Consider the following 11,441-nt stretch of genomic DNA (forward strand, 5'->3'; position numbering starts at 1 on the left):
AGCTGCTTTTTTAATAACAATCACACTGGAAAGCAGCATCACAGTATAAACTTTTCACAGTGCTTTTGATAGTGAGTGTGAAATGACTGTAGGGGTGGTACTGATGATAACACAGGCCAGGGGTAAGAGAAGCCTGATAGCTTACCCCCTCCCCACTCGACAGCCATCTGTATCACTCTGGGAAAGCCTCCTCGAGACAGCTCTGCAGACCGTTGATCCTGATGCATTTTGACACTGATGGTGCACACAACTGACCTTTGGGCTGTCGAGTGCACTCAAACAACACTTGCTGCATGTGTTTATGTCCCAGAGACAGTCTAATGAGGACGTATCCGCAGCCAGCCAACTCCAGGAGCAAGTGCCAGGATGCAGCTGCTGCCACCAGGGCTGTAATCATAGCTTCTTGCCTGACTCATATTGGGTAACATCGAGTCAGCTGTGGCATTCCTGTGCCACTGTTGGGAAAAATCCCCAGATAAACTTGAGACATATTTTTAGCAATCTTGCAGTTTGTTCAGTCAGATAATGTTGCTATTTGTGCACTTGAATACACGAGAACATTTGTTTTTCAGTGTGTTCTCATCTCAAACCCTGTTTGTGTGATGTCTTAGGAAAAGTGGGATTCATGCATGCCAGATGATTATTCTGTTGGAGTCCTAAACCAGTGTTATGTTTTGGATTAGGGTCAGGCAACCAGAAGTTTGATTGAGGTTAGAGAAATAGGTTGAAAATGGGTTGATCATGGTTAAATAAGCAAACCATAAGTAACAAATAAAACCTTAATGCACAGGAGCCTACAAGCTCGCTAGTTTGCCAGAACTGAAAGTAAGTTTCCATATCCCACCTCAACATCCACAGTGCACCTCATCGTCAAACTACCTCCTGTTTCACTCAGTTTTCAGGATATATAAAATAGCTTTTCTTTCTTTAAGGTTGGTATGAGAGCAGGTTCACTTTTTTGCAATTTACACCACACTTTACATACAGCGTGATTTCTGCAGGGAGGAAGTGTCCTTCTGGATATTTGACAGCCTGCCATCACCTGACATAGCAGCCATAAAACACACATTTGCTTGATTTTAAGTGAAATTGATTATCATGATGATTTTGAAACTGATGAATACATTTAATAAAGTAATCCTTTATCTCCTGGAAGTATTGGTACTGGCTAGCGCTGCAACTAACAATTGTTTTCATTATCAATTAATCTGCTGATTATATTTTTGATTAAGCAAATATTTTATTAATTAATTATTGTGTTTTAGTCATCTTCCAATGTCTTATTTTGTCTGACCAACTGTCTAAAAAAGATATTCAGTTTACAGTTTACAACTATAACAAAAATAAACAGCAAATCCTCATATGGGAGAAGCGAGAACAAGAGAATGTTTGGAGTGTTGGCGATTAAATTAACTAATCAATTAATTGATAAATTGTGTCACCTCAAGAACAGACCCCTGGAGACAGCCCCCTCCATCCTCATCATCGCAGACTCAGACTCAGATAAGGCTCTCAGTGTTAGAGCTGATTTAACAGGATCGATAAGGACAAAAATGGAACAAACAGTTGTTAAGAAAACAAATACAATAATCCAGACAAACAGTATATTCTCCCTTAAAAGGGTTGGGGCAAATATATTCCAGTACAATTTCAGAATTATTTTTAGCCTATCGTCCTCATTGAATCCAACCCTGAAGGACGAGAAAGTATGAGCACAAGAGACGTGTGTGTGGAGCTCATTTATTTCCTCTCCTGGCTGAAACCGAGTGGATGTTTGTTGTGTTGAAAGAAATGAAGCAGCACTGAGAGCAGCTTTGGAGTCAGTGTGAAATCTCAGCACCACACTCCACTTTATCTGCCCAGACTGTTCTCTGAGGAGGAGGGGGGGTCACATCATTAAATATTCACATGGCACTCACAGGACATCACCTTAGGAGAGGTTTACCTGGCCAACACCCGTCCAATCTTTGTTTTCTATCAGAATGCGCTTTGACATACCTGAGCTTCAGTAGACTAGATCTCCTTGGAGGTCTTGGAGCTTCCATGTTCAGTGACTGTCCTCTTGAGGACACATTCACTCTCTGAGGGAGAGGCAGTGGTTTGTGTAAAAAAGAATAGTGCTCATTTACCAGTTTTTCACCAAACAAATGCCAGCTGAATGTGTTTTCTCCTGTTAAATGACCTGCTGTGATTGGGTGACAAATGATGGATAGGATACCTAGTTAAAAGTGCAACAGATTTGAGGCACAAAAACTGAAACCTCATTATTTCATGACTGTGACATATTTGGGATTTAGTTGGGTCAGTTTTGCTCACTTTCTGTATGTCCATGGATCACCATTATGTCTTGATTCCCAATTATTCCCCATGTTGGCAGGTGGGAGAAATCTCTGGAATGGAACCAGTCCTATCCCAATTTTGTCAAATCATTACTCAGATGCAAAGGTTCAGTTTTCAAGGTCAATATATAGAAACTCTATAATAACCTCATTAGTGAGACTTTCAGTTTGCCAATTAGCATTCAACCTTGAAGTTTCATACACAGACAAAAGTCACCATCTGTCAGCACAATGCAGGGCAGCCCTCTGTGATGATGATGTGCTCACAGCTTTCTAACTGTGTTTGTTTTGGCTGCAGGAACTTCTACTACATCACCATGCTGCGTGACCCAGTCTCCCGCTACCTGAGTGAGTGGAAGCACGTCCAGCGCGGAGCCACATGGAAGACCGCCCTCCATATGTGTGATGGACGCTCACCCACCCAGGACGAGCTGCCCACCTGCTATAGTGGGGATGATTGGTCCGGTGTCACCCTGACAGAGTTCATGAACTGCCCGTCCAACCTGGCCAATAACAGGCAGGTCCGCATGCTGGCTGACCTGAACCTGGTGGGCTGCTACAACCTGTCCTCCATGAACGAGAGCCAGCGTAACCACATCCTTTTGAGCAGCGCCATGAGCAACCTGAAGAACATGGCTTTCTACGGCCTGACTGAGTTTCAACGCAAGACGCAGTACATGTTTGAGCGGACGTTCAGCCTGCGCTTCATCTCCGCTTTCACGCAGATCAACAGCACGCGAGCCGCCAACGTGGACCTGAGCGAGCCCGTGCGCAGACGCATTGAGGAGCTCAACTTCTTGGACGTGCAGTTGTACGAGTACGCGAAGGACCTGTTCCTCCAGCGTTTCCAGTTCACCCGCCAGAGGGAGCACCAGGAGGTGCGCTTGAAGAGGCGCGAGGAGAGGCGTTGGCTGAGGGAGCAAAAGGAGCAGGGCAGGCCATGGCCGCCCAAACACAGAGGGGCAGGAAATAGAGGTGGGAGAAGGGGAGGAGGTTTGGAGAAAGGGACTGACGGTGATTTCCCCACCACCACTGAGGATTACACAAGCCAAGTGGCCCGTTGGTGAGGCTTTGGTCTTAAGAGAGAGGAGCAAGAGAGAGAGATTCCTCACAGACTAGTGGAAAGATTTCCTTTGACTCTCTCTCTCTCTCTGTCGAGCATCCGATGTCTCTCTCTTTTTGTCTCACCATTAATCTTTCTCCTGCATCTGTCTGTTTCTCAGCTTCAGTGTGATCCGAGTGCTTTGCTGTTTCTTTATGAAAACTGCCAAGTCTGTGAGTCTCAAAGCAGCTCTGCCTTGGAGTGCCCTTTGGTGTCTTAAATCTTTAAATGCTGTTTATATATATATTTTTTTGTTATTTCATTTTTTGCCTTGTTTATTTAACATGTGTTGAATAAGACAGTAAAATGAGGCGAAAGAAGAAAAAAACAATCAAAAGAAGCGGCCATAGACTGCAATGCTTTTAATTTTGACACTGCAACATTGATGAATGTCATTGAAGTCATTGTCTTTGTTGCAACTGGTAGAAAACATATTCCAACTGAAAGCTGTAGTTGTAGAAGAACTGATGGTTGCATGTCACACATCCACATTAAATAGACAATTGGGGAGAGTGATTTCCAAAAGATATACAGTACTGTAAGCCAAAGTTAATAAAAAAACACAATGTATTTATTGTATTTTGATTTAAAGATCATGTTGTATGCATGCAGTACCCATGTTTTAAACCAAATTATAGATGACTAGATCTAATGCTTATATTTTGGTTACATGCCAATATATATTATTTTCTCAAGTGCAATACCTTGCAGACTTTAACACATCTCCCAAAGATAACATATCATGTACACACAAAGCCAATCACACAGTCACAAAGAGGGCATCCTGCTGAGTAAAATAACTTAAAAATAACTAGTCTTTCCCCGTACTTCTGGTAGAACATTGTGTTTTTTGCACGAGAAACGAGCACTCTGTGATGAGAAAAGCATATTTTGGGAGTAATTCCTTATTGAGGTAGTGGGCTCCCGAGAAAAAAAAAAAATTGGTAAATAGTACCGGTGATGAAATGTGTCAGTGTGGCTTGGTGTGTGGCTCAACTGTGAATGAGATGATCAGCATTCAGTTCTCATGCCCCTCCCTGTCACGCTGGCTGCTTTTACATGTTTGTATAGCTGACAGCAACTGCGCCGTGGGCAGCAAGGGGGCTCTAACACCAGCAGAGTGCCAGCCCGCAAAGACCAGCCTCAAAGCAGATAGTCGAGAAATAAAACATGTCCGTCATTTCTCCTGCCCAATAGCTGCCACTCCCTCAAATCCAACCAGCGCGGCAAATGCATGAAGTTGAAAGAGGACTTGTTTTTATCTGGTTAAATAGGCTTCAGTGATGCTTTTTATGCCTCTTATCTCATATTCACTCAAAATCCCTGCTCATCAAGTTAAACGTTCACTAAATGTCAACATTGAAGTGCTCTGACTGCTGCTATCTATTTCTCATGTTTCTTCTCTTATTGCAGTTACGTATAAAATACCTCAGATGGCACACGTTTGTTTCATTTTAAAGAATCATCTGTGCTTTGTCTCATTTGAGGGATACATCCAGCTCGTGCAGTGAATGAGTTGAATGAATACAGGTTCAGTTGTTTGAGCTGTTAGGAGTTATGTGGGTGCACTTGTCTGTATGGATGCACTTGTGTCTGTGAGTTCAGTGAGTGTGTGGATGGATGGGAGAGAACAAAGACTAGGTGTATAGCACATTGATGACACTCAATCAAGTGTTTCAAGTGGAGTTGCAGCTCTGAATATTGAATCATTCTGTGTATAATTTATAACTGAATTCGTGTAGTTATGCCATTTGTGGTGCAGTACTGAAACAGCATGGAGACAAAATGTTTATACTTTAATGGATACTTCTATTTTCTCCCAAAAAGCATAATAGTGAACTTCTGCAATAAACCTGTCTCCATTTTATGCTACTTTATGCATTTCAAAGGCACTTTAAACTCCACTACATTTATTTGACAGCTATAGTTGTTAGTTACACTGCAAACTTTACATTAAACATGAAAATGTTGCTTGTATGTTGATGTATTATTAACAATAATCCAATTATATAAAATACATTTTGATATATTCTGTTTAATGCTCAGTTCTGATGTTCAGAATTGAACCCTCAAAAAAGCCTACTTAAGCAAAAGTATGATCAGCAAAGTAAACATTTATGTTTAATATTGTACATGATCTCTTACAAATAAATGAATACATATATGACATTATAAGTTGGGTTAATACTGGTGCATCAATGTGTAAGCAGGCTACTTCCAACCTCCTTACCTGTAGGGGTCAGGCCCCTTCCAAAGGGTAAATGAAACCATTTGAGAAGTTTAGTGCTGAAATCTCTCTTTGGTGGAACTGTTAACAACTCACAGACATCTGAAACATGACAAGGAGCACCAACCAACCAGACTGTTTTTCTGTAGACCACAAGCCTAACTTGTTGGAAATGGGAAAAGGTCTATTGTGATATTGTACTTTTACCCAGCTAAAGTGTGTAAGAGTGTATGCATTAACTGCTAATTCTAAAGCTATTAGACCACAAGAGGATTTCTTTTTAAACATGATAATTGCCAAAAGGACGTTTATTTTGGAAATTTCTTTTAATAAACCAACATGCTGCTGCGCTGTGTGACAAGCTGTAGGAATTACAATGTTCCCCAGTGACAGATGGCATGAGCACTGCATGAGCAGTTGAAGTCCCATATAGCTATTAATGAAACACTTCTTCTAGTGTTATAAATGTGCTATATACCCAAGTTATATATATATATAGTATACGTGTGTGTGTCTGTTTGTGTGTTATCATTGTTGTAAACTAGAGAATGCAATTTCTGGATAAATTGCAGTGGGACTGCTGGCTGCTAAAAAGCTGAGCTGAATTGCTTGATGAACAGCTGGGAGTTAAACTGCATTGCTGGCTTAACTTTATGTGAAGGAGCATGATGAGAGTTTGAGTGTAAGGACTCAGATTTGTAGCTCTTATTTGTACAGAGAAGGAGTTGAGGTGGCTTTCAAGTGTCTTAGTTGGATTAAGGGTAAAACAGCTGAGGTCTAAGCCCCATAAACACTGCATTTAGCGCCCGTGTACTAGAAGGAGTTGAGTGGTTTGTGTGTGTCTGCGTGTTTTAGTCACCACTAACACTTATGTTGCGCTGCCTTACAGCCTTCTGTGAGATACAGTATACAGACTGGTCACATAGTAGAGATCCACATGAGAGGCAGGAAGCAATGAGAGGAGTTGAAATAGCAGTTACAGTCAAAAATGCTCAAATGTTTGTAAATAGCACCTGTGTTCACCTGTAATAAAGCTACAGTGACGCCACAGAGAAGCCGTCTAATTAGCTCATCTCAATCAGCTCTTTGTCCCCACCTGCAATTAATGGTTGCCATGGTGATGGTAAATGCTGAGTGACAGTTCATTTAATAGATTAAGCTGAGAGGCACCACTCAAACTCCAGTTTATTGCTAAAAAAGCGTAATTCCTATCACCTAACTTTTCTAAACATTGTGAGAGAGAGTGGACTCTGCTGAACACGTTGCTGTAAATTATGTGTGTGCAATGTCAAAAATGTGGAAAATAGAGTCCCTTTTTCCGTTTTGCTTCTGAAATTTCCGGTCTCATTTAACATTGGAGTCAATGAGATAATTGGATGGCACACCTGTCACTTTGATGCTCATAACGCAAAATGTGTACTGTACGTGAAAGAGGACAAATTTTTCTACGTTTTGTTGAAAAGATTATGTATGAAAAGTGAAAATTGTGGGAGTAAGAAGAAGTTTAGGAGACAGTTTTAAGACGATTTTAACAGCTTCATCCCACTCTGCGTGTGATGTCACCCCCTCTGATTCTGAACATTCCGTCAATTAATTTGAATGGGGAAAAAAATCCCGAAAAACATTAAATATCGCGGAAAGTATGAAAGATACAAACAGTGGAAGTAATTCCGATAATGTGATTAATGAGCTGAACATTCTGGAGTTTGAATGAAGTTTCTACGTTGAGCGGTGTTGAAGTGCTGTAGCCCAGCAATCCCACCAATTCAATAAATTCGTCATAAAGTCATTTGCCATTGCTTTGCCGTAATCAACAACATGTAGAGAGAAAACTCACATTTAAAGACAAAGATCTAGTCAACTCAAGAACAAATCTTTTACAGAGCTCACAGTTGCCACTTGCTGTACTATGATTTATCTATGTCAGTCCTCTCTGCTTAGTCTCTGTCTGAACACAAAAAATATATAAGAGATTTCAACTGCTAAATGTACTCTTCAAATTTAGGCTTTCTTTTAATATTTGTTTTGTCCTAAAACACTTTCCAACAATTTTGAAACGGGAAGAGTGAAAACTCTCAAACTATGGTGTAAATAAAGTGATGAAAAAAAAGCCAACTCTAAATTTTACTGCCATTCCCAGAAAAGTGACATGCTGCTTTGTTAAAGGAACATTTTAATGAACTTGTACTGCCACTCCATGAAAGTGCATATCTTTGACAAGCTGATTTATCTGTATTTATTTGTTTATCTATATAATTTCAACTGTTGCTAAAGAATGGCTTTGCCTGATTGAAAATACCAGTATTATCAACACCTCAGTGACAATGGAAGAGAGCTTTCTTGGTGTAAGAATTTCTATGTACATGTTAAAAGTCTTGTGATGAAATGAACAGTCTAAGAGCCATTTGGCGTGTAATATTTAATCTGCCATTTTTCTTGTCAGACCTGAAAAAAATGAGTGAATTCTGCTTAAGATATCAGAAATAAATGCATTGAATGGCCATGCAGTTATGATGAGTGTTCCTTTTGTATTCTCATCCATTCATCTGTACATCCATCTGCTATATACACTTATCAGGGTTCAGGAGGCTGGAGTCTATTACATCATGCATTGGGAAAGAGGGAGAGGAGGTTGCCAGTCTATCCCAAAACCTGATGAATATTACATTAAGGTTTTATATCCGGCATCAGCCCTCATATACAAACCTTAAAGTAAACATCTGGTGGTAACTAATGCTGTTAAATGTTTTAACATTCTTGGAAAAAGACAAAAAAAACCATAGATTAATATATGTTTGCAGGTGTTTAGCAAGAACAGATGTTCAAGAAAATTGCTTTGTGAACATCTCAAAAATTCACAAACTGTATAAAGTGTGATATTCACAATTCAACCATATTTATAACCCATATGTGATGCATACACGAGAGATTTAATCACAATGCCTTCATTAGGTTGACTGTAGTTTACTTAACATCTGCCAATCAATTAAAAGAGAAAATGTAGAACAATGTCTTCTTATGTAGAGAGAACCAATTGCTTCACTGATAGTTCTTCCTCTTGCAAAAGGTAAAAAATGAATTATGTTCAGACTCAGAAATAGCTCCATATAATTACAGAATGCATATTCATCTGAATATTTCCATTTATTCTAATATGAGGAAATAACAAGGTAAGCACGTGTCTGGTGCTTTTATAAGGCCTATTTAAATATAAACAAATTCAGTGTTTTTGATAATGGCTTGATATTTTCACTTATTTTAATTTTCTTTAAATCAAATAAGCAACTAGCAGACATTTACTCCTAGCAGGCGACACATTTATTGTAAATTAGTAACAAACAAATGTTGAATTATTAAAGTAGGGTATGTTTTTGAAAAATGATGTGCGACAATATTGCCAGAAAAGTACATCACCATGAAAACAAAGTGCCTCAGTGCTTATAGTGAGTTAAGTTGGTGTTTTTTCACATAAACCTTACATTACAGCTCTGTATCTACTGACATACAGAACATTCTGCTTCCCCTCAGGTTGTACAGTATGGATGGCTTGCTCAGCATTTCAGCCACTGACTGCAGAAAGTAATTTCCACCCAGATGGTATGACTGTATTATCTTCTACTGTATGTTTAACCGTAGGAAGTGTGTAATGACTTTAAAAAAAAAAAACCCACAGCGTTGCTCAAAGACAGTGCTCTACTTTCAGAGCTTTTGTAGTTAGCACAAAATTCTGGTGCGTGTTAAACACTGTTACGCAGAAGGAAAATAGGTCTTAAAACATTTAGAAACATCATCATTATCAACATGACTACATATAACACTTCAGATGGGGAAAAAGAAACAAGAATGTGGCTGTTTTACTGTTCAATATTCATATTCACATTCCCTTGGTCCTTCTGAACCAGGATGAGCTGGCCTGGAGGAACTCTTTTTTTTTTAGAGATGGTCAGATCAGAGAACTGTACAAGCAGGACTCTGAATACTGAAGTATATTGATCCTCATTTTAACTTGCAGGCCATTTATTTACCCACATTGCACACCCTCAGGATGTGATACAGCTGGCATCACAAAATTAACACTTCGTTGTTGGGTTTCTGAACTAACCCTCTCCCCATGTTGAGCCTCTGGGTTTGTCAATTTGGGAAAATATATTTTAGAGAAGACTGACATCTACAGGCCATAATATAGAATTGCTGCTTTTCTTGTCTCCACTGATAGCTCTACAGGCTGTTCATTCATGCAAACACACAAGAATCCCCCAGTTTTCCTTAAGACATCTTTACAACAGTAATGAATGGAAGAAGAAATGAGTCTGTCTCCTATTCAAATACATCTGTTTCTCAAACACAAACATCACTTCTGCTGTGCCTCTTTTACATTTTTTTCTTACCACTAGATGGGAGTGTTGCTCTCGACAATTAATTGTGCTGCATGGATACTGTGCTCACTGCAACCAAATGCTTTACATTTTCATTCAATGTTTACATAATTGAAATTAATAAAATTTAAAGCAAAGGGCAGTAGAAAAGTTCATATTGTGATTAGTGTTATTTTAAAAGCCTCAGTTTCACCTGAAAAACAATCGTTTGTTTAGGCAAGTAGTTTTGATAATTGGCAGCGACTTCCCATAAGTATCATTTCAAGTAAGGCAGGTTCACTGAGTGATGTACAGTTGTTAATGTTTAAAGTGGAGGCTTTTTAACTGACAATCCACAGTTTAGTTCAAGTGAAGATTTATGGAAAAGAACTCAAAGTGTGACACTCACTTATCAAAGCCACGCATTCATGCCAAGTAATATTAAATGGAGTGTAAATAACAAAATATGTGAACAACAAACAGGGTTAAGGTCAAATTTATGAAAGCATAGGATGCTGAAATCTCTTTATTCTTATATCTGACTCACTTCGACAGTGACATTTTCCTCAAAGGGAGCAATACAGTGACCTTTCCCTGTGGCACTTGATGCCACATCTCCAGGGTGTTGCAGAGATCTGTCAGTGTGACAGATCAGATAAATCCTGCCTGTTGTCTCAAGAAGCTTGGAGAAACATAAAAAGGGGAATCAATGAATTAGCTATAAATGGCTTATGTGCCTGTGTGTGTGGGTTTTCATAAGCACCAACAATACCTGAATAATTTCATGACAAGTAATGGAATAGATAAAATGTTACATTTGCCACTGTTGGGTGTTTTTATTTCTAAAAAATACTCTTATTTACAATTTTGATTATATGCCAGTTGCTGAACACAAGGATCACAACATTTTTGAATGACTAAAATAATCTTTTAATGTCCCCATGAATAAATATTTCAAAGCACAGACATGCCACTCAAAGCATTCAAAACTTTTTTGTGCGATGTTTTCACATTCCTCAGTGAGGCAGAGGCTCTCCTAACACATCCCTAGCTGGCAGAAATTGCTGCATGCATGCCACTTAGCTGGAGCATGACCATCACTGCCACAGTATGAAATTACAGGCGGCTGATCTTTTTCCATGTTGATGTGTTCAGACATATGGTTCCATACCACTTTAAATCTACTGAAAACAAGGAGGTGCTCTCTATAAATACTTTCCTAGTACGCATTTGTTACAAAATGAATGACAAGAAAAAATACAGCTAGCCATACAACTGAGGCCCAGGATATCTAACATAAACCAGAGAAGACAGAATATCTCCATGTAAGTGGTACTGACAGAAAGTTATTTTTATCTTTATTGCAGACGTATGCCGTCAAACATAAAATCTTACTCCCTTCTCTGTCTTCCTCTCTC

General features: G+C 39.3%; 1 protein-coding gene across 1 annotated transcript in view; it reads left to right on the forward strand.

Moving 5' to 3' along the window:
- The window catches only part of hs6st3b (heparan sulfate 6-O-sulfotransferase 3b), a 55,509-nt gene extending 52,103 nt beyond the window's left edge, over positions 1–3,406 (forward strand). Inside the window, exon 2 of the mRNA XM_070914890.1 lies at positions 2,638–3,406. Coding sequence (XP_070770991.1) covers positions 2,638–3,406 — 769 coding nt within the window. The remainder of the gene's footprint in view (positions 1–2,637) is intronic.
- Positions 3,407–11,441: the final 8,035 nt, after the last annotated feature.

The sequence above is a fragment of the Enoplosus armatus genome, chromosome 11, assembly GCF_043641665.1.
Source record: "Enoplosus armatus isolate fEnoArm2 chromosome 11, fEnoArm2.hap1, whole genome shotgun sequence".
NCBI classification, from domain to species: domain Eukaryota; kingdom Metazoa; phylum Chordata; class Actinopteri; order Centrarchiformes; family Enoplosidae; genus Enoplosus; species Enoplosus armatus.